The following is a 24,274-nucleotide window of genomic DNA, read 5'->3' on the forward strand; positions in this document are numbered from 1 at the left end:
CCAGCCCTCTTATAGTGGCCTGCTCAGGGCCTTCACCAGGCTGCTGCTGCTGCCCAGATCCACCCTAGGAACCAGCCCTGCCCAGGTGCCTTCTCCATAGAGGCTCCAGATCAGCAAGAACAGGGCCAAGTTATGACTCCTGTGGGCCCAAGCGCTTTTGCCTTTGTGGACCCTTTCCTCCACAAAAACCCATCTAAAATCGTATTTTACAATTGTGTTGGTATAAAGATTAATATTGTGTATTAAAACATGTGCCTGGAACTAATAGTTCATTTTTCCTCATGATTTTAAAAGAAATTAAGACATTTTCATGGACCCCCTAAAAGAATGGTGGGCCCTAGGATCCACACCTGCTGAGCCCAATGGGTAAGGAGGCCCTTTGCAAGACCCTGCTGACGTGGCAGTCCCCTCACCACTGCCCTCCCTGCTTCATAGGTTGACCCATGGACCTCAAAGCATACTGCCTGCTTCTAAATCTCACAAAAACCCTAATGTCAATGTCCTTTCAGCTTCTATCTGTTTAGGTCTTATTAAAGGTGTCAGAACAATCCCCGGAGGTGGAACTGGGAAATTCCCTCTTCTGCCCCAGAAACCTGGACACAACATTTAGTCCTCAAAGCTTTTATCCCACATTGTATTAGGTTCTGTCATATCAAGACTTATATCAAGTCACATAAATAGATACCCCAGGCCTCTGTCACAGCCCCAGTTCATCACACACAGCCAGATACTGAATCTGTTTTGGCGCTGCTGAGACTGGCAGACACATGTGCACGCACATGCCCAAGGGTAGAGAGGGGTCTGGGATCAGGCCTCTGTTATTCCACTGTGTTCTCTTCCTATTAAGCCAGGCAGCTAATGAGACACTGCTACTCACATGTTCACAAGCTTGAGCCATTCTGGTAAGCAGCCGTCCCACTTATTCCAGCTTGAAATGAGTTTGCATTTCTTTGTCCAACACAAAGCTTTGAAATGAATGACGACACTGGAAAATTATCAGGAGAATTTGCGAGGATTGCAAATAAGCAGGTATATCTAGTGTTTAGGATGGAAATATTTTCTTCTTTCGAATTCTAGAGACTCAGAATCTCCCCCTGGCAACACTTTGCATGCTGCATGTCTTTGGAAAACAGTTTATAAGGAAGAGTAAGTGGAGGAAGAATTTGTTTCTAGCAACATGTTTTTATAGGACGAGAAGGGGCATGGCTACAGGATGGAGAGATTGCTCGGGCTCAAGTGTGTGGGTAGTGAGACAAAAAGTAAAGGAGTCTGCTCTGCCCTGCAGTCTCTAGAAAGAAGAGAAAAGATACAGGTGGGATTTTGATGTGGGTCCTGGCCTGGTCTTCTTTCTCAGGTCCACTGACATGGCCACTGTGGCAGGTCCCCACCTCGGAGTGGTACATCAGCTCCTTAAAGGTCAGCATTGGTCCTGTTGTTGGTCACAGTCTGGCAGGAAGCTGAGTCTTTGTTGAGGTTGATGCTTGTTTCTCTGCCTCACTGCTGAGCGATGGAGGAAACACTGGAGGTTTCTCATTACCTTCTGTACCCTGAGTGTGGACTCTTGGTTCCAGCCCGGTGATTGTAAAGTTGACATAATAGATTTGATGTTCCACAAGGGGATGTGACACAGACCGGACCCTAGAGGAGGACACTCAGGCTCTCAGTGGTGACCATGCGTGGTCGGGAGGTGAAGGAGCATCAGTGTGTCAGAGCAAATACATCCCCGGGGCGTATCAACAGCTGAAAGCTCCTCCTCCACCCTGGAGAAGCCATACTGGCTATGCTGGGCATTTTGAAAGGGAGTCATGCATGTACCCGGCACTTAATAAATTTGTTGTTTAATTTGTGTTTCTTTGATCACTAGAAGGTTGAATTTGGTTACTGCATGAGTCCACTGGCCATTTTCATTCCATCATCCATGGGGCCCTTGGCCACGAGTGTCTTTGAGGCCATCCTTCCTGTTCTGCAACAGCCCCTATTCTGTCAGCTGATTTTCTTCACACTTTCACGTCTCCCTTATTTGATACCATGGACCTGTCACATTTGACCCATCTTATAATTAACGTCTGGAGTAACGTCGGCTGCCGTCATAGAGAGCTCTTTCTGGCTCTGGAATCGTGCTTTGTTTGTGCCATTCAGCTCAGGTCTCTGGAGCTGTAAGCAATAAAGCAGGAAGGCTCCTGTAGATTTTCATTTCTCCCACACACAGGGCTCCCTGCCAGCACCTCTGAATCCTCACCAGCTTTTTATCTGAACAAAACCCTGTCTGGTGCTAAATATAGCTTTATTTCACATAATTGTAGAAGGTACTTTCTACTTTTAAATCTAGACTGGGCAGGGAACAGGACATTTACATAACAAGTTGGTGTTAACCCTGTGACAAACCTTCTAATCGCTTACTGGCCTAGTGAGTAAGCTAAGGAACAAGGAGGTTGGGTGCCCTGCTCCTGTCACACAGCTAATTAAATCCCAGTTATCTTCACTTCCAGCAGGTGCCCTGTCCACTCCCACGCTCACATCCAAGCAAGCCCGCAATACTCCTGTAGAACACGCGAGAACCACCCGATTTCCTAGAGGTGGGATTAATTCCCTGCAAGTGTTTGTGGGTTCCAGTTTGTGTTTCACAATGGAGGGCAGAACTGGGAAACCAACCAACCAGAGAGATCTTGTCCAGTTTCCATATAATTTTTTTCAGTCACTTCCCCAGCTGCAAGCTGGTTCCCTTCTGAAGGGGACCAAAGACCTCCCAAGTGAAGCTGTGCTGCTCTCCACAGACCAGCTGCTGGGGACTGCTCACTCTCACTTAATGACAAGTGCAAATACCTTCAGGGGTCAGGAACGTATGTCACCGTGTCAAGTGGCTGGGGTAGAGCTAAAGGCACACTCTGAGGGCAGGGACTTCATCCACTGTTCACCGCTTATCCCAGCACCTGGAGCAGAGCCTGCGCACCACAGGCCCCCAATAAGATATGTATGCAATAGAATGACTGGTGGGGGCTGCAGAGAACTGGGAAGTGCTTATCTCACAGAAGGCATTCTTGTCAAAAAAGCATGCCTCTAGGCAATATTTGCCAGTTTCCAGCTGGCAACTCCTATGATTGAATAAACAAGGCTATTTCTGGACGGAAAGGAACAATGACTGCCAAGCAACATTGATGTCCAGCTTATCGCTTTGATATTATATGTTCAGTTGAAGTCAAGATGCAGATAACTCTTTCTGTTTAAGCACCTCTGAAGTCCTCCCCATTAATAACATTGGCCCCTTAATGACCCTGGACCAACTGGAGATGTGCGTAAATGTTAACATTTGCCCTTCCATCGTGCTGTGGTCTAACCGTTTTTCCTGAATCCCTTTGTCAAATGATGTACAAAGGCACCTCTTCTATCAAACAAAGGGCAAGCTTTCTAAATGCAAGCTTTATTTACGGAGAAGGGTACCAAACCTGCTTTCATACATACAACGTTGCCTTTTCTAAAATGGACTTAAGCAAACAGTGGCAGCTATTCCTTGCCAAAAACATTGAGTCCAATTCATCTCCAAAACCCGCCACATCGAGTTACAGGATTCTAGATAATGGTGGACAGCCTCTGCAAGTTTTTCCTAAGGTAAAGAGTTGGCTTGGCCCTCCCTCGGACACTTCCCTTATTCTGGTGAGTCTGCGTCACCTTCCTCCATCTTATTTTCCTGATAACCCAGACCCATTTTTCTGGTATGTAGCAAACTCCCTTGAACCAAAAGAAGCATAACTCTTGGGTGAGTCAAGCAGCTATTGTGAAACTGACAGGCTGCAGAGGAGCCCTCTGAGCACATGTGCCCTAACCCTAGGATGACTGACAGATGCCAGGATGAGACCCTAGGATGAGACCACGTACCAGAGCCCAGAGCCAGCTTCTAGACTGTGGACTCAGCCACAGACTCGTCACTTAGACACTCTGATTCCATAGTGAAGTTGCAGGGCCACTGAAAACTTCCTCTAGTGAGATAAAACCTGCAGTAGAATTTACTTGAGGAAACAAACTTTGCAAACCAAGTCAGAGCTATTATTAATATATTTTGGCCAGAATATATGAATCAGATAGATACCTTGGGAGGTACCAAAGGCATTCAAATTCCAGGCTTTCTTGAAACACTTTACTGGTTAAAAAAATGCCCATGGGCAATATTTGACTTCCAGTTTACAAACCCGGTGATGGGCTAAGTAAAATTGATTGTAGATGGACACCAATGGTGCCAAGCAACATTGATCTCCTGCTTACTTCTTGGTGCTATATGTTCAGATGAGCTCAAAGATGCAGATAATTCTTTGTGGCTGAAGTACCTCTGCTCCATTAAAGACCTTGGCCCAGATCTGGACTGACTGTAATTTTGAGCCATGAATATAAAAACTAGAAGTGACTTGTATCAGAAATATATTCAGCCACAAATAACAGAAAATCCAGCCAGTAGGGGCTCCAACAGGTAGGGACTTATTTTGCATACATGTATCAAGGTGTTCAGAGGCAGTTCAGCTGATCCAGTGCTATGTGGGCTCAGGCTCTTTCAGTCTTTCTGATCCACCTGACCCAGCATTTTGGTATCATCCTCACTCTTGTTGGCTTCCTAACCGCAGACCTGTGATCAAGGCAGAGAGAAGTGGGGGCAGGAGAGCATCAGCTGCATCTATTCACCTGATTAGGAAAACAAAAGCTTTGCTAGAAACCACTCAATAGACCTTCCCTTCAGGCTCACTGGTCAGAACGATGTCACATGACTGCCCCTGGCTGCAGGAGAGGCTGGGAAATGCAGTGTATTTTCTGTTCAGCCTTAATGGTGGGGGGAGATAAGGAAGAATGGCCTTGAGAATAGATGTGGGTGAGCTAACAACACAGTAGCTACCAGAGACTGCAGAGAAACTCTTTCCAATCCTCTCAATGTATAGATGACAAAACTGAGTTCCAGAAATGGGAAGTAGCCTGGCCAAGGTCCCATATCTAGATGAAATGACAGCTAGATCTAGAGCCCAGGTCTCCTAACTCTTCATCCATAAAGCTACCCACTGGACCACATCGTGAATGTAGTTTGACAGAGTCTGTGACTGAAGCTCTGTTGAGGAAAGAGAATATCATCCAGCAAACGAGGTAATGAATATGAAACTATCAGCAGTGGGCAGAGGACCTAGTGGCTTCCACTGGAGCTCTCCTTCCTCTCTCCCTAAAAATCTGAAATAATTCATTGTGAGTCACAGAAGCTAAGCCAAGTTACATCAGGCCTCCTCTCGGTCCCCTCAGACTGGGTAGATTTTTTTAGTGTCTCATTCCTTTGGCACATTGATGTTTGTGTGTGTTATGAAACAGAATCGATCTCATGATGAGCACCATGATAATGTAGAACTTCCATGTCATTGTTAATGTTGTTCTTGTCTTCTGTCCCCTTCTGTTATTGGACCAAACAGAAGTATTCTGCTGTTTCTCTCTGCAACATCTCCACAGAAGTCCTGAAAGTCATCAACGCCACGGAGGAGTTGATAGCAGAGTCTACAGGGCCCTGGGAGTTCCCACCTGTCCCTCCTGACAGAGAGAAAGGGACGTTTCCTCTTGGAACAGACCAAGTGAGACTGGATGAGCAGCTGACTTCCCTGGAAGAAAATGTAAGACAGTGTGGATGTGCTCTGTCTAGGGCACACATGTCCAAAGGAGAAGCTGATGATGTTGTAACTCTTCACAAAGAGGGCAAGGACACAAATATACTACCACCACAGCAAATATATTCTCAGAAGGGTCTTAGACTGGGTGTCCCAGAAGCAGACCCCAAGATGAAGATTTCTGTGCAAGTGATTTATTAGGGAAATGCTCCCAGGGGAGACTGGTAAGGGAGTGGGGAGAGGGAAGAAGTGAAGCAAAGCTATGATCTTAGACAAAAAGTAGCTTCAGCCCGATCCTGCAGGCAACTCCGTGGTGTAAGTTGCATCTCAGAGTTGTCCTGACCTAAGGCAAAGGAACTGGCCCTTCCTACAGCCAGTGGGCACCTCAGTCTCTCTGAATGCAGGCGAAGTGTCTACAGTAGCTCAAATGCCGTTTTTGCATAGATCTGAGCTGTTGGAAACAAAGGCACACTGCAGCTTGGGAGCGGGGAGGGGAGTATGCAGAAACTATATAAGGGATCTGTGGGGATCCAGGTGGAGCATTGCCAGTGCCACTACAGAGAATAACAGTGGTTGCCAACAGAACTTAGGTTACTACAGAATTGCTCTGCCCTGCTTCACAGATATGTCTGCTCGTAATGGTTTTTCTGTCCTTCTAACTGGTGAGGAAAGAAAGAATGTAATAGATTCTTACATATAAACACCTACAATCATTTTTAAGACTTCGGTAAAGGTCCGATGAGAATTTTCCAACAATGCAAAGCAGGGGTGACACAGAGAAATCTGGACATTAGCCACTCAGGCCATCGTTACCATCACCAGTTGGCATAGTCCCGATGTCAAATCCAGTCAGGTGATTCCATCTTTCCAGACCCAGTAGAATCAACCCTAATTTGGAGATGGTCTAATGAATGGTGTTCTCAGAAACCGGGAAATGTTATGAGAGATTTTTTGCCAGAAGTTGAAACAACAACAAATCTAAATGACTCAAGGTAAAAAAAAAAAAAAAAGTCAATATTAGTTTCACTTTGAAAGTAGAAGACTCTCTCCCTTTGGATTCCCATAAAACCTAAGCATATGTCTGCCTCACTTTGTTGCCCTTTCTGTTCACTCATATACCTCCTATTAGATCAGCACCATTGACATTGTGGGTTAGATAATTCTTTGTTGCAGGGCCTGTCCTGTACGTTGTAGGATGTTTAGCAGCACCCCTGGTCTCTACCCACTAGATGCTAGAAGCTGCACCCTCCTAGATTTGACAATCAAAAATGTCTCAAGACATTGCCAAATATTAGCGGGAGCATGGGGGAAGAGTGGGGCACGGTCTTGCCCAAGTTGGAAACCGGATATATAAATTCCTATAGAACAGGACCTGCTGCCTTTCCTGTCTATAGCCCTAGCCCTTGGCCCTGAGCCTGACACAGAGGAGGTGTGCAAGGAATGTTTATCTGATATATGACTACATCAGATGAATAAAATCCTTTTTTAAAAGAAATGTTTTACTTCTAATGTGCAGGTCTCTGTTCTTTAAAAATGCCTATAATACAATTCTTTCAGGTGCTGATAGTCCTAAAATGGCCCTAATCCTGCACACAGAATTGAAAAGACTAAAATAAAGATATGGTTCACCAGGAAAGGGAGGCATTTTTTTCTTTTTATGAAGTATGGTATCAAAAAAACTTACAATGCATGAAATAATCTAGATTTAAATGACAAAGGTCAGCACACTGAAAGCAAAGACAGCATGCCTTTTTTTCCCCTCTAAGGAGTTTATTGAAAAATACAATGGCCTTGGCAGAGTTTTCATTTTGTAAGACCTTTTATTGTACATCATGTTTCTTTTTGTGGGTTCATTAACACTTTGAGTGCGAAACACATCTACTTAGCCACTGATTCAAGACGTCAGAAACACCAGCAGTGGAAAAGCTGGGGATTACAACTTCCTGCTCCCTGTCCAGCCCCTCTAAGATGCCTCTCCTGTTCTCATAGAGTTAACTGCCTACTTCCACCTCCTTCCCTACCCCAACCAGCTTTTCAAATTTCACCTCCGAAGAGATTCCATCTTTGTTCCTTTGAATTCTGTGGGTCTTTGAGTCACAGAAGGGATGACTTTTTTTTTTAAATCTCTTTAGTTCACCAGATCACAGAGCCATGGGCAGGTTGCTTGCTCTGCTGTTTCTAGGATGGAATTCAGCTGAGCAGCAGGAGAAGGGCAGGGCTGATTCTTAAACTGGCCTCTGGGTGCAGCTGATTTAATTAAACCGGGGCTTTTGTCTATGTTCTGAAGAGCACGCCTGCTCCTCTGCCTTTCTCCTTTGTGCTGAGGAGCCCAGGGAATGGCAGAAATAGAAATGGCAACACTTAGTCTGCCCTCTGAACACTGGCTTCTGCAGACCAAGCCGCTGAGATAAAACAGAACATCCTCATTTGCAAGAGAATATTCATCTTTAAGAAGTCTTATGAAGATTTCAGAGCTACATAAGATAAAACAAAAAATATCACATTCATATGTCTAATCTCCTGTTTTCATAACTGCCTTGTTAATCCACTTAATTAGGGTAGGGGATGGGGATTTTAGAATTTCCTTAGTCTCTTAGCTTTGACACTTCTCACCTGCTGCCTGGCTGTGAAATCAGCTCTGTCTCCCCTAAAGGTGGGAGAAACCTCTGACCAATGCCAGCCTCCCCTGAATGCACAGTGGGGACTCAGTTTCTCGGACTGAATGCCTGGGGAGCTCTGAAGCACAGGGTTCTACTGTACCTGTTAGGGGTCTGTCTGGGAGAGGAAAGTTTCAGGGAGTATTGACTCAGGTGTGGGCAAGGATAAGGGGTGCTGTGGTGCTCACAGAGTAGCAGTAGGAGGAAGTGGTCACCACCCGCAGGCAGTATAGCCCAGGGAGAACTGGACCCTGGAAGGGCGCCCCCTAGCGGGAGTTGTCACCGTGGAATCCAGGAAGGGAAAAAGCAGGGGAAAAAAGGCTCTTACTTCTTTCTCCTCCTGCCTTTGATCTCCTGCTGGTGCTTCCCATTGGCCAAACCCATCCCAACCAGCAAGGGAGCCTTGGTGGTAAAGTTTGTATAGGTTAGCGTCACAGAGAACAGAGGAGAGCAGAACAGAATGGAAAATGGATCTAGGGATCAACAGAGAACAACAAGTATGACCATTTTCCGACCTGTGGTGTGAATGGTAGGGGCCCACCAGGGCCACCTTGTGGATTTATGCAGGGTTGTGAGTGGGAGGGGTGAGTCGGCTCCCTCACCCTCCCACCGCCATCTAAGGACCTTCCTCATTCTTATCTTTCCTAAATGACAGAGACCACCTGGGGTACCCCATAATTCCCAGCCACAGAGCCAATGGAGGACTAGTCTCAACTTCCCTTTTTCTTCTGCCTTATAACTCCGGCAACCCCAAATATGTTGTAGTATACAACCAGTGGCAGCAGGCACAGTGGGATGGCCAAGGGGGGACCTAGCTCTGGCCCAGAATCCAAGATCAGGCAGGGGAGGTTGATCTTCCTTCTCAAAGCCCTTGTACAACCCCCATAGCACAGGAGAGGTAGAACTTCTAGAAGTGGTCATGGCTCTCTGCTCTCAGAGAACAAGAAAAGAAATACTATCTGTTACTGTCTAACCTTAGTCCCCTAAAGTATATGTCATGGACGCCAAGTCCAACAAGATGCTCTAAGAACAAATAAGCTTGAGAAACCCATATACTCTTTCTAGGAAAATTGAGATACATCTTAGCACATTAAAGACCCTGAGAAGTCCTGCAATAAAGAAATCTGTTTAATGTTCTTTATTCTAGGGGCTTTGACCATAAAGTCCTTCCTTTGAAACACCTATTCTTATCCCTTGAACCACTTTGAGAAAGGCTTGTTGAACCAGGAGCCAGTCAATGGGGTCACAGGCATCAGTGACTAGAGTTTGGAGAGGACGTAGATTACTCAGACATGGTAACCATACCTCTCGCCAAAAGTGGACCTTAATTAAGCAAGCATCTCCAGGTTATGTTTTTCAAATGGGTTATTTTTAAGACTAGAATAACAATTTCATTATATGGCATGTTAATTTTTGTTATTTCAGCCCAGCCACAGAGCCAATATTATGGCCATCTATAACCACAGTAACTGTAGTACCTTTATGCCAACGTTTGAAATATAAATCGTCGAAATATTCCAGTCGAGATTAAGTATCACAGCATCGTAGGGCAGGGTGGATAAAGGCATGAAATCTGGCACCAGCCCTCTGGCTCAGTAAATACCTGTCATGATCATCATCACCACCATCACCATTGTCATCATCCTCTAATCCTTTAGGTGCCATGACCTTGCTTGTAAATTCCTGTTGAGCAGGTGTCAGTGCCAAACCACTGAACCTCCCTATCCCCCTAGTGCCAGGAAAGCAGGCTTTTAGGGAACACAAAGTAAAAGATGAACATTCTGGCCTTGCTGAGAACTTGGAGCGATTTCATATTGCTTTGTCTTGGCAGAGAAAGTAAGGAACGTTACTGGATGACCATGCCGGTGACAAAACAACAAGGTGCTATTAAGTTGATACAACCATAGGGTATGACGATGCTGAGTGTTGCATGTTTCTGGAAATATCAAGGTCCTGAGACCAAAGATATGTCAGGTCATGTTTAACCATTGCCACACTTAAGTCATTCATTTCATTTAAATTCCAAATTTAGTTTCATTGTGCAAAGCTATAAGTTTATGTTTTTAATTATCTTATCAAAATGAATTCCCCTTTTTTTGGTGTGGGTACCAAAAGTGTAATACCCAAACTCAGACTGTGGTGGCCATCGCTCTGATCTCTTCCTCCTCTCTCCTCTCCTCTCCTCTTCCTCCTCCTCCCCCTCCTCCCTTTCCTTTCCCACCTCCTCCTCCTCTTCTCCTCTTATTCTATTTTCCTCTCTCTCTCTCTCTTTAATTTTTCTTCCCCTCTGAAGATAAGTTTTTCAACCTCACAACTTTTGGGAGACAATTTTTTAATGATTTCTCCACTCAAATGGCTTTGAAATATTCATCATTTCCTTCATGTGACAAACAATAAGGTGTTTCTTGTTTTGCAGATAAGGAATAAATGGCTATATTAAACTGTGAAGATCTTTTAGAAACAGAAGTTCTCTAATACTTGCATATGACAAAGAAATATAAAGCTAAGGGCAAAGTGAAATAAGGCAGTTAGTTACCAGCAGACATTTGACTCATGACCCCTGTATGACCGATGAATCACCCAACTTGATGTCCGCTATGTCAGTCACTGCTGGAAGCTCCCACAGCTAACTGTGCCTGGTGATGCACAGTCAAATTTGCTCTCATCAAACCTGCACCTGCCTTTGCTCCACTCTGAAATGTTTGGTAAAATTGCCAGTTTTCATGCAGATGCATGAATCATGCCAAGGAATTGACTGAGTTGGAGCATCTCAGGATTCTTTGCCCTCCTCACCAACACTCAGCATTGCTCAGTGCAAATGACCATGCATCATCTGTGTGCACTGCTCTTGGCTTGCCTAACTCTGTTATATTTTTAACTCAAGTTAAAGGAACTGTTAATGGAGTGACCGTGCACATCATTCAAGTCAACTCTAAATGGCTGTGATTACATGTTTAGAGCTTTATATACATTGATTAAACCTCATGAACCTGTTTAAGTAATTACCTTCTCTAGATACATTTAGTTCCTTGTGTTGTCCACTGTTTCATCATGTTATTAATTAGGCTGAAGGAGCATTTGTTTCACTCACCCTGTCCTCAGCCTGAATTATTCCAACGATTTTACTTTCTGTTTGCCCACTTTTATGAGAATCACCTTATAAACTCGTAAGCCAAAGTAACTTCCTTTAATTTTCCCTCAAATTACTTCCTTTATCTTATTTTCTCTTTAATCTTCAGGAGCTCTCAAAAAACTGTCTTAATTGATCATAGATTTTATATGCTTCTCAACATCACACTATTTTCTAAAAAATAAGGTATTTTCCTACTACATACTTCAGGTTCATTTTCATTCCCTTAACCTGATTCAAGCAACTTCACGGTACTTAATCAGAGATAATTCACGCAAAATTTGTAATCGTTTTAAATTAATTTCACCTCTTTCATGTTTTCTGAATTTTTCCAAATTACTAATGCCAACCAAAATTTTTATTGGCAAAACTACATCATGAGTTTTCCTCTTTGTATCCTCTATCTTGATAATTGTGGTTGTTATAGTCCCTGGACCAATTCACAATTTATGTAGCTGATGTCATGTATTCTTGTACTATTTTATCATATTTTTAAAATTTACATACTACTTTTTTTTTGCAGGAAAGGTTGGGGGAAGAGGAGGTGTGGTTGACAGTGAGGGGGTGGCAAGACCTTATGCTACCACCACTTAAGTGTGAAGAATGTTTATAAATGGGGGGCTCCCTGTCTCTTTCTCCCAATGTTGAGTCTAGTTCTCTCTCACTCCCCTGAATTACGGCATCCCCTGAAGGGGCCCCACCAGTCCTGGGTCCACAGACCTGAGCTCAAAGGCCATGCCTCCTCTATAGGTGTACCTGGCGGCAGGTACCGTGTATGGACTTGAAGGCCAGCTGAGTGAGCTAGAGGATGCTGCCCGCTGCATCCACAGTGGCACTGATGAGACTGAACTGGCAGATCTGGAGGACCAAGTAGCCACGGCAGCAGCCCGGGTCCACCATGCTGAGATCCAGGTAAGAACTCTCCTCTCTGCCTAGATGGAGAACTACCGGGCAAAAGGAGAGGGCACCCCATCTTACAAAAGAATCATTTCAAAGCCTTTATATCTATCAGTTCCTCATACCTCCAGCAGACTTTTCGTGGGCATGGTCCTTCCAGGTGGATTCCACCAAAGCCTCCTTTTTTAAAGTGCAGGCTTCCTCTCCCCAAATTATGACCTTGATAATATATCTCTTTAAAACCTATGCCATTTTCCTCTTTGACAAATTCTCTGACCCTTGCTATAGAGGTTCCCATTCCATCCCAAGACCACCCTTCCCTAACCTTTATCACACTGTTTTTTTAAAAAAATATTTATTTGGTTGTGCTACGTCTTATTTGCCGCAGGTGGGCTCCTTAGTTATGGCATGCGAACTCTCAGTTGCGGTATGCATGTGGGATCTAGTTCCCCGACCAGGGATCGAACCCCGGCCCCCTGCATTGGGAGCACAGAGTCTTATCCACTGCGCCACCAGGGAAGTCCCATCACACTGTTGATTACCTATTTAATGCCAGGTTTCCCCACGATAGACTAAAAGCTCCTTGAGGACAGGACTCTAGCTATCTAGCTTAACACAATAACTCCAGTGCCTAGCATAACACCTCACACAGGTTTGGGCCTCAATAAAAATGAGATGAATAAATAAATGAAAAACGAAGTGTAGATTTCTTAGACCAATATTTTTCATGATTTAGATATGGCTGTTTTAGAACTAATTACTATATTATCTATAACTTTCTGAAGATGCTTGTTTGCAGTTTTCATGGATATTCTCTTGGCCTCTGACTCTGGATCAAAATGGACTGTGGACTAAGTAACTGATTCTCAAACTGGGGTCCATGGACATATACATACTCAGGGACCCACAAGAAATGCTGGTCTCTGCAGCATAAGCTCAGTGTAGACCCCTGGTTCACTGCTATTTCTGTAGACCCTGCATGTTAAAACTGCATCCTCTGGAGAATGGGGATCAATTGAAACCATCTCTGGATAGAGAAGATGACAGTTTTGGGAGATAATTTTTTTTATAAGTTTATGTATTTATTTTTGGCTGTGTTGGGCCTTTGTTGCTATGCGCGGGCTTCCTCTAGTTGCAGCGAGGGGCTACTCTTTGTTGCGGTACGTGGGCTTCTCATTGAGGTGGCTTCTCTTGTCACAGAGTATGGGCTCTAGGCACGTGGGCTTCAGTAGTTGTGGTGCACAGGCTCAGTAGTTGTGGCTCGTGGGCTCTAGAGCACAGGCTCAGTAGTTGTGGCACCCAGGCTTAGTTGCTCCGCAGCATGTGGGATCTTCCCGGACCAGGGCTTGAACCTGGGTCCCCTGCATTGGCAGGCAGATTCCTAACCACTGCACCACCAGGGAAGTCTGATAATTATTTTTTAAATAAATATTTTTATCTTAAAGAATCAAAAATCACAACAGCTGCTCATATCATTCAGCACTCTTGAGAATGGGAGGGAACCAGTTCTGTGCTAGGAATGGCCCAGGAATGGTCTCATCACAGATGGCCCTGTTGACTGTTTATTACCAGCAAGCATGGCTGAAGAGCAACTCTCCTCAAAAATCATTTCCCACAAATGCCACTCAACATTTAATCAATTTATAGTTAATGTTATATGAAATAGAATCAAATCATTTGTTTTCTGGGGGTACATTTTGCAGCAAATACTTCTTGAATGGTTTAGCAGGAAGTAATATTGTTTATGGGTGTTTGGGAGGGTTTTATTGGATAATTAGTTATTCACGTTTCCAAATTTTTCTAGGCTTAAATTATTGGAGCCATGTTTTATGGCAGAAAATCCTGGAGTCCAAAATGTCCATTTTCCATGTGTTTGAATGTGCCTATTAATTTATCATTTGTTGTTAAATATTATAATAATGTCATTAATAATACCTAATATTCAGTGAGTCTTACTGTGGGCCAGGAGTTGGGCTTAACCCTTGAACTCATTATTGTATTTAATCCTTTCAGCATCCCCATGAGGTGGCTATTGTTATTCTTCCCTTTTTATATCTGGAGAAAAGGAGGCTCAGAATGGTTAAACCGAAGTCAAATAGCTAAAAAGTGATGAAGCCAGGATTTTAAACCTAAGTCTTTCTGGCCTCAGAGCCCAAATTCTTCACCAGTCTGTGCTGTGTGGTTTCCTGAAAAATGTGCTTGTCCTGCCCTCATGTATATATCCACTTGCATAAGAGTCCTTACTTTGCATGGGAGGTTGTCAACCTTGCCATCATCTTTACGGCTCTTTTCAACGTGGGAATCTTTATTAGCGTGGAGACTCTCCTTGTCCTACAGTTGCTGCCAGAGAAGGAAGATTAATTCCTTGTTATCTGCTCTTGTCCAAAGCAGAGTCTCACAGAAGATGTCACAGAGGGTATCCTGCAGGATGGTAGGAGGGTCCCACTGGAGGGTAGATGTGCTGAATTGAGTTCTTAGATTAGGTCAGATTCTAGGGTTGCTTTCACCTTGGAGTTAACCTTTGGGACTCCAAGGTGAAAGCAACCCTAGAATCTGACCTAATCTGACAGGATTGCCTGGTGCTGAAGCCAACTGCAGGATGATGCACGGGCAGCGTGCTAAGGATGCTGTCCACTGCGTCCTGAAGGGTCATCTCTGTGGGCATTCCTGGGGAAGGTCTCTCTTAACTCTAAATATCAAGAAAAGCTATTCTTCTGAGTACTTGGTCTTTATCTTGTGGACACAGAGTCGTAAAATGATCTTTTTGCTTTGGCTCCCAGGAAACCCAGAGCAGAATTGGTCATCCCCTTCTAGCAAGTGTAAGGGTCACTGGATATGCAGTCTTAGGAATTAATGGAACACAGATACAACGTGATAGATGGATGGATGGATAGATAGAGAGACAGATAAACAAAATGTAGGCAAAATCAGCCCTCAGCAGTCTCCTTTCCTCTTTCTGCATCCTTTGCCCTGTGGACTAAAACTGGAAAAATTAACTCTTCTTATTCTAGAGCCTGGCAGTCAGCAAATCAGGAGGTCAGCAACTTGCTCTCCCACTGACCTGTCTCCCAGGGCCCTCTGAGCAAAGCCCTCCATCAAAACTGCTTCCAGGAAAGAATGTGGGCATCTAACCCACATCAGTTGCGAATGACTGATAAAAGTTTATGCAATTTATTGGTCTATAAACCAAAGGAACGCCGTTCTCAGTGTGAAATTTGAGGAGTGAGAATAGGAAGGCATCTGGGGGCTAGGAAGGGACAGGGGCTGCACAGTGGCCCCTTCTGGGGGCTGGCTGCTGGGCAGCTTGGATTCTTTCACCAGCTGCCACAGTCTTGGCCTTTATCTGCCTCCTCCTCCTTATCTGAGTAAGACTGCCACTCCTCCGGGATAGGGGAAGCATCTCCCATATTTGCTGACCTTTCAGACCTTCTCTCTGCACTTCCTATAGCAGCTATCCCAATGGGCTTTGTCCAAAGAAGCCCTCAGTAAATGGCAGCAGAATCAGATTTCGTCTTGTGCAGCACAAAATAGCTTAGGGACAGGGGAGGCAATGGAGACGTCAGGGCGGAGGCACACACATTGGCAGCAGGGCCCACTTTCAGGTTTCCTGTCTGATTCCCCAGCAACACTCAGGCTGTGCCATCTCAGCAGGATGGCTGTGATCCAGCCTCCTCCCTCGACTCTGCCAGCCTCCTCCAGTGTCCCCCATGCCAGGCCTTGGCAAGGCTTCTGAGAAGGGGGCAACGTGGCAAGATCATGAGCAGTAGCATTAATGCTGAGCTCTGCTGTGAGATGTTGGGTGTGTCACTCATCCCTCTAAGCCACAGTTTCCTCATCTGTAAAACCAAGAGAATGGTACCCATGTCACAGGATTATGAATGAAGCATGAGTGAGTTCATGTGTTTAAAGCACTCAGCATGGCAACGGCACATAGTAATGCCCTTTCCTAAGAGGAGGGACCGTGTTGTCTTCACCCCTGGGGACATGGATGGACCGGGGTTCTTTCCGGGTGCTGAGTGGGCTCTTGTTCTCTATATCTACCTTAAGACATTGTTGGAAAAAAATATGAGTTCCTTCTGACGTACTGATGTTATAGTAAAGGAAACTGATGCCCAGAGAGAGGAGGGAGTTTCTCAAGGTCACTTGCCCTCTTAATAGAGGAAATGGACTTGAACCAGGGGCTGCTGGGCTTCCCTCCTAAGACCTGGTGCTGTGGTTTTGGATTCAGGGAGTCACGGAAGAAGGAAGCAGGACCTATAAATCATACTTGCTTTTCAAAGCTCACATCGTGTTGTCTCCCTGGGAAGCCTTCCCTCACCCCCACCCCCACCCCTATGCTGAGCCAGATGGCCCCGGGCCATCATGCCCATCGTGCCCTGGGCTTCCGTTTATCCCTAGGGGACCTCTGACAGGGGTGACATACTCTAGAGCTAACAACTGGAAAATTAAATTTACAAAGAAAGGCCTGTGGTTTATTTTCTCACTACAGTACTAAATAGAGAAGTGCTTGGTGGAAGCTGAATGAGTGAATGAATGAATGAGCATATATCAAAGCAGATTTGTTCTTTATAGAGTCATAATACTTTTAACAAAGATTCTCCCCCTCCTGGGCTTTCTCCCTACTGATTCTGCCTTTCTGTTGCATTAAGATTTCTGATATTGAGAGCCGGATTTCAGCCCTGACCATTGCAGGATTAAACATAGCACCCTGTGGGCGCCTCACAAGAAAACGAGATCAGAAGCAAAGGAACCAGGTGCGTTTGTCCCTCACTCCCTCTGCTGGAATATTGCACGACCTGGAAAATGTAGAAGATAAAACATCTCCGGCTTTGCGAAGGTGTACTGATTCCTGTGTTCTGTTTATAGGTACAAACCATAGACACATCAAGGCAGCAGAGGAGGAAACTCCCTGCTCCACCAGTGAAAGGTATGCTTAAATCAAACCACAGAGCCACCAAAGCATTAAGCCTGACTCACTCACTCAGAGTAACTCAGAGATCTGAGTTTGAGGACCAGATCTAATGGGGTGTTCTCACCCAGAATTGCCCTTGTGGAGAGTCTATCTTGACTTGAATTCCTCCAAGAGGCAGACCCTGGGACAAAGATGTGATTTGGGAGGTAATTCCAAGAAACACTGATAAGGGAAGAAAGAAAAGATTCAGGGAAGGAAATTAAGCCAATATAATGTACTTTAATTAGTAGTTTGCTGCTTTGGGCAAATGAGGCTAACCCCTGCTGAGGACTTCTGGGAGACGGTATCAACCGCAACTCAGAGTTTCCATCTCAAAGAATAGGAAGATGAGATATTTCAACTCTCGTCTTTGCTTGAAGGTTATTTCTGGTGGGGGCATTAACTCCCTGGTACTTCTGACCCACCCCATCATTCATGGGCCAAGAGAGACTGGTGATGCCTGTAGTAGGATGCTGTCACAGTGGGCTGGAATGGTGACTGTCAGGGAGATGTGGGAAGGACACCAAAAGCATCTAACAAAGAGCCCAACCTAGAGGGATTCCAGCAATGCCAGTCCTATCACCCTTATCTACTGGACATTTTCAACAATTTCCCTAGATTCAGAAGCCACAGAATGATGATGCCAAACTAGAAATTTAGACCTGCAAATTAGAAGAGTAGAAAGTCAGAAGATATATGTTTGAGTCCTGGTTCCACCATTCATTGTTCAACAAATGTTTACTCAGTGCCTACTTTGTATTCCCCAGAGCCCTAAACAGTTAAAATATATTACAGATCCACGATCCCTTACTTGAAACTCTTGGGTCAATATATGTTTCAGAATTATTTGGACTTTAGAAAGGTAATATGGTACAAGTGCTGTGTATTTCATGACAGCCCGCTCCCATGGCGTCTGGAGTAGTGTCTGATAAACACATTAATATCCCTGCAGCAAAGCGTGACAACGTTCATGCTCCATGAGAGGGACAAGGACTTGAAATGGCCACTTATTAGTTTAAGTCAGGTTTTGCCATCAGGCAATTTTGACTCCAAAGTTGTAAAGATTTGCTGTTTTTAGAGCCTTTTATATTTCAGAATTGCAAATAAGAGTTTGTAGACTGTATTGGATTATCTCCAAGCTACCTTTGCCTAGAAAGCCACCAATGATGCCTTGATTTATTTGGTCCACCAATAAATAAATAAATAAATAAACAGAACAAAAAGTTTCCACAGTCAGACCTATGGACCAGAATGAGATGCCAGCCTAGAACAAAAATCTGGGTAATCTGGACACCTGGTCTTTCTTCCTTAACCATCAGTCCAGCTTCTGGATAATACTTATTCCTATGTGTTTCCTTTTAGCTGAAAAAATTGAGGCATCTTCAGCGACCACCATTAAAACATTTAACCGCAACTTCATTCTCCAAGACTCCTCAACAAACAGGACTAAAGAAAGGAAAAGCACTACCAAGGATTTGATAGTAAGTCATCTCTATCTTAATGCCAATTACTGTCACTGTTGATGGCACCTCCATTCTGTAGCCCTTCTTTCTGTAGGTCCCCAGTCAGAGCCCCAAGAAGCATCCTTCCTGCATGGTCTCATGGTCTGTTGGTTGGGTGGTGGGGGTCCTTATATTGCTAACCTCTTGGGTATGTGGATACATCCTGTCAATTATATCTCCAGCTCCTTGTATGAACCAGATTTAATATAAGAGAAATAAAAATATGTAGACAGAAATATAAGGTCTGATTGAGGTATAAGTGTTTTTATTCTGTTTTTGATTCATATTCACTCTTCCTTAAATTTCTTCTAAGCCATTAATTACTTGTGTTTCAGAAAAAATGTCAGCAGCTGCCCAAAAATGCGGCAAAGGAAGGGACAGTGGATAATTTGCATAAACCTGGAGATCATATAAGAGGGCTAAGGGATTATTACCCTAACACCAACATATGCTTCAGAATTTTGCAAATGCTTGATGCTGCTTATATGGGAGGTGAAGACCCAGCTAAACTGCCTCAGTGATACCAGTTATGCAGAGGGGGCAGACAATGGCTGGGTGACAAGATTGAAGCAACGAAAGGCAAAACTTATTCTGTTGCCTTTTATGCATCACCTGTCACTCCCTTCCCATTCTTCCCCCTCATGTCCCTGTGTCACGAGCACAGAAGCACCAGATAATGGCATAATGGTGGGCATGCCCTTTTGAATTACAAGTTACTGCATCTCTTAGGTACCATATGGCAACAGTGCTGCCCACTGCCTTTGCTTCATTGGCCAGCCGTTACCCCTGACCTTTCAAAGTCCAATTACCTGGCTCCTGGCTGTTACTTCAAAGAGCTAAAAAGAAGCATTATCACACTGAAAGGGCAGACCACTAGGGCCAGGGAAGGAGTCTGTTATAAATAAGATAGTTAAAAATAAATTACCTTAAGGGAAAGTGGAGGGTGGGGGGGGGAGGGATAAATTAGGAGTTTGGGATTAACTAACATATATAAAATAGATAACCAACAAAGACCTACTATATAGCACAGGGAACTATACTCAATATTTTGTTAACAACCTATAAGGGAAAAGAATCTGAAAAAGAATATATATGTGTGTGTGTGTGTGTGTGTGTGTGTATGTATGTATCTGAATCACTTTGCTGTACACCTGAAACTAACACAACATTGTAAATCAACTATACGTCAACAAAAATTTTAAAAATAAAAAAATTTTAAAGGATAAAGCTCCAGATACCCCTCTCTTAAAAAATAAAATAAAATAATAAATAAATTACCTTCCGTAGATGTAGAACATAGATCAGTGGTTGCCAGGGACTCTGGGGAGGGAGAATAGGAAGAAATGCTTAATGGGTAAGAGGTTTTACTTTAGAGTGATGGTATGTTTTGAAACTTGATAGAGGTGGTGGTTGCGCAACATTGTGAATGTACTAAATGCCACTGAATTGTTCATTTTTAAATGGTTAATTTTACGTTTTGTAAATTTCACCTCAATAAATTATTTCTTAAATAAATTAACTTTAAATAACACTGAGAGGTTAAAAATGAAAGAATAGACAACATTCTATGCTAAATAAATGCAAACAAAAAAGAAAAGGCAAGAATACTACTTTCAAACAAAGTAGAATTCAAGGCAAGAAGCACACAGTAGAAAGAGGGAGGGAGGATGTTTTAGATACTGATAAAATAAAGTAAGTAAATCATGAGACTTTCTTGAATTGGCAAAACAATAGAGCAATGCAATCTAATGTGCCATGGCTGATGACTTTAAAATTCCCTTATCAGCCCTTGGAAGCCCGGTACACCAGAAATAAATACAAATTAGATAATTTGAATAGTGTAATTATTAAGCTTTAATTAAGAGGGACTTCCCTGATGGTCCACTGGTAAATAATCCACCTTATGAAATAATGGAAATGTTCTATATCTGCAGTGCCCAATATGGTAGCCACCAGCCAGAAGTGGCTACTGAGCTTTTGAAATGTGGCTACTGCCTTGGAGGAACTGATTTTTAAATTTTATTTAATTTTAATTAATCTAGGGCTTCCCTGGTAGCGCAGTGGTTAAGAATCTGCCTGCCAATGCAGGGGACATGGGTTCGAGCCCGAGTCTGGGAAGATCCCACATGCTGCGGAGCAACTAAGCCTGTGAGCCACAACTACTGAGCCTGCGCTCTAGAGCCCGCGAACCACAACTACTGAGCCGTGTACCACAACTACTGAAGCCCACGTGCCTAGAGCCCGTGCTCCACAATAAGAGAAGCCACCACAATAAGAAGGCTGTGCATCCCAACAAAGAGTAGCCCCTGCTTGCCACAACTAGAGAAAGCCTGCGCGCAGCAACGAAGACCCAATGCAGCCAAAAATAAAATATAAATAAATTTTTAAAAAATTAATCTAAATGTAAACAGCCACTTGTGGCTAGTGTCTACCATATTGGATAAAGCAAATCTAGAAAATTAGAACAAAAGTTAAAATAGGCAGAAACCCTACTCAGAAGTTTTAAAGCATGTGCACCCACATACACAAGTATACACATACACACACACAACGTGCACATCTCACACATATTTCCAAGTAACTATTGGATTAAAGAAAAAAGCTAATCCACAGAGCATTACAAAATGAAGACATTACATATATCAAAACAAATGGGATACATACAGAACCACACTGAGTCAAATTCACAGTATTAAATCTTTTCTTCATTATTAAAGAAGGAAGAAGCAAAACAAGTGAACTAGACTTTGAATTTCAGACATCAAAGATAAATGCATAAACCAATTAAAACCAAAAAGCTATAGAAATGATCATAAATCCAAGAGCTTATTCTTTGGAAAAATAGAGAAATTTTTGTTAGCCAATTCAAGGAAAAAAACCCAAGAAATAACAAAATAAGAGATGTGAATTTTTTATTTAAATATACAATGTGATGTAAATCTATGCTAATAAATTTTAAAGTCTTAGTTCTATTAAAATCAGAATCAAATCAGAATATCAGTAAAAACTGACTTAAATAAAATTTTAAAATTTATTAAAACTTCAAAAAAGCTTCTCTGGCCAAAAGGTTTTGCTGATTAATTTTTATGAGCTAATTCTCATGCAATATGAAATATTCCAGAGGATTAAAAAATTTCAAAACTAAAAGATTCAAGTTGTAAAACTGTTAAAACCCCAACAGCTAAAGGGCTGACAGGGCTGGTAAGTATGTACACATCTTACACACACAGGCACAAACAGACGCATACAAACCACAAACCAATAGTACTTCTTCAGAGAGATGAGGCATGCTAAATAAAAATTAGCAAACTAAATGCAGCAGCACATTAAATAATAAATTACCAGGTAAATTTTACAGGAATCCACCAATACCTTTAATATTGAGAAACTGATTAATAAATCCGACCAACAGTTCATTTCTTTCCAAATTAATTTATAGTTTAATGCAATTCTCATAAAATTCTCAGTGGGATTTTCTTGGAACTAAAGTTCATGTAAGAATAAATCAGAAAGAATAGACAAGAGCATTTTGCAAAATTAAAGTGATTTTCCTGCCAGATTTTAAAACCAATTAAAAGTTGTACAGAAACTGATGATTAATGAAATAGAATAGAAAGCTCAGAAATAGATACAGGCACATATGAAAATGTGTTATATGACTTTTTAAGCATTAGGAACCAGTAGAGGAGGTATAGATTATTTTTTTAAAAAACTCTGCTTGGGAAATTAGCCAACGGGATGCAGTGGGAAGGGAATCAATTTGCCTTATTCCATACACCAAAATGAATTTCAGATGGATTAAGAAGTACATGTAAGAAATGCATCACTTTTTGAATACTGTGAAATATTTCACCAGTCAATGGGCATGAATACCTTTTACAACATAAAAAAAGCAGCAGACGTTGTTGTTAATGGCCTCTCCTCACTTTCACCAAGTGGCTGATTGCATCTGCTCATTTTCTCCCCTCAGGAGCCCACCCTGGAGTCTGCTGTGAGGTATTAGCACCATGGAACTCCACTGCCAGTGACCCACTGCCTCCGGCCGTACACGACAGTGCCTTGACCCAACAGCCATCGAATACTGTACGGATTTCCACCTGAGGAGAGGGCGTGGGGAGGCCACAGTGCACCCCTGCACAGGGCTGTCCTGACACCTCAGCCAGAAAGCAGACCCAGACTTCAGCATCAAGGTCTTGCCTACTCTCTGCCTTAGGCTCCCAGGAGAATCCAAGACAGAAAACCAAGACGCTGGCTTCCAACAGTAGAGCTCCAGTTCAAAAGATGCATCTTTTTCCCTGTTCGCTTTGCTACTGCGTGTTGTCTTTAAGACCTTTTTTTTTTTTCCTTTTTTAATCCCTTTGAATCAACTAGTATTACATGTCAACAATTTATCCCAAAATATATTGTTGGGGTTGGGGGATAGTAGAGGGAAGGGTATTAACATTTAACTCATCAGTTCTTATTAATCTCTCACAAGCATCTTTGTCCTACAAATGTTAAGGAGAAAAGTGAAAACCCCTGTAGTGAGCACTAAGGGCTGTCTAACTTGGGGAGCCCTCAACTCTCAAGGTGTCCCTCCAGCCACCTCCTTCCTGCTGGCTCCTAGCCCACCACACCACCAGTTCCTCCCATTGCTTTGCAGTCACAAGCCACAGGACCGAAATCTCTGACTCACCCATGCTGGCCCACATCTATCTGAAACAATGTCTCATCGAGAATTCAGGGTTCTTCCTTGGACTCGCTGAGAGTTTCCTCGCTCTGAAGGCGGGAGAGGCTTGCAAAAGCCCACCACTGGCTTAACTTTAGCACTCTGTCTAGAATCAATAAGGTGTGGTTTAGCACTGACTGCATCTAAATGAGGTTTAGGTAACTGGATTATTGCAGGATATAGCCACACAAGGAAACGCCGTCCTCCAAAATTTATTTCCCAATAAATATTCAGCAGAAGTAGTAAAATGACCTTAAAGATAAAAATGGTTAAGACCTGAGAAAACTTGCATGTCTGAATAAAGCAAGGACAAATTGAATTCAACAGACGCAAGAGCTGACACTAACTCCACGTGTGTGGTAGCACATGCATGACTATTTACAGTGTATTTATAAAAGCAAATGGAACTGGAATTTCACTCAATTAATTAAGCATTAGCAACTTTTTAAAAATTTGCTCCTGATAAATTCTGAATCTGAGGAAGAAGGCAAAACATGGGAGGCAAGGGAATAGCATGACTGACGTATCTTAAGTGACTGCTCTGAAGGAGGCAATGTTATTCTCATTTTAATCCTAATAGCAACCCTATTCAGTAGGTATCCCCACTTTTCAGATTTGGAGACTGAGGGCCAGAGTGATTAATTTGCCAAAGTCAGACCTTTAAGCTAATTATAACTCGAATGCCTGACAAAGCCTCATTCTGTGTTGTTTTCCACTTCTACAATCTTTTCCTGCTGTGCACATTTCCAGACCTGACTTGCTGCTGAAATGTGTGTTATGATCCATTCCTGAAGGGGGTCTACCTATC

At 43.2% G+C, this 24,274-nt stretch overlaps 1 protein-coding gene and 2 long non-coding RNA genes across 5 annotated transcripts in view; 1 reads left to right on the forward strand and 2 right to left on the reverse strand.

The window, feature by feature from the left end:
* Positions 1-23,100, forward strand: part of MYRIP (myosin VIIA and Rab interacting protein) — a 219,202-nt gene extending 196,102 nt beyond the window's left edge. For all 3 annotated transcript variants that reach the window (XM_004277854.3, XM_049693613.1, XM_033401969.2), the window contains 6 exons: positions 5,433-5,627; positions 12,159-12,320; positions 16,955-17,059; positions 17,172-17,232; positions 18,619-18,737; positions 22,729-23,100. In XM_004277854.3, the coding sequence (XP_004277902.1) occupies positions 5,433-5,627; positions 12,159-12,320; positions 16,955-17,059; positions 17,172-17,232; positions 18,619-18,737; positions 22,729-22,761 (675 nt within the window). In that variant the 3' untranslated portion in view covers positions 22,762-23,100. The remainder of the gene's footprint in view (positions 1-5,432; positions 5,628-12,158; positions 12,321-16,954; positions 17,060-17,171; positions 17,233-18,618; positions 18,738-22,728) is intronic.
* LOC125960315 (uncharacterized) overlaps positions 1-24,274 on the reverse strand; it is a 327,486-nt gene that overhangs the window by 38,221 nt on the left and 264,991 nt on the right. The window lies entirely within an intron of this gene.
* The window catches only part of LOC117195857 (uncharacterized), a 127,714-nt gene continuing 123,297 nt past the window's right edge, over positions 19,858-24,274 (reverse strand). The window contains exon 3 of the long non-coding RNA XR_004475733.2: positions 19,858-20,078. This is a non-coding gene — a long non-coding RNA (uncharacterized LOC117195857). The remainder of the gene's footprint in view (positions 20,079-24,274) is intronic.

Source organism: Orcinus orca, chromosome 10 (assembly GCF_937001465.1).
Source record: "Orcinus orca chromosome 10, mOrcOrc1.1, whole genome shotgun sequence".
Taxonomy (NCBI): Eukaryota; Metazoa; Chordata; class Mammalia; order Artiodactyla; family Delphinidae; genus Orcinus; species Orcinus orca.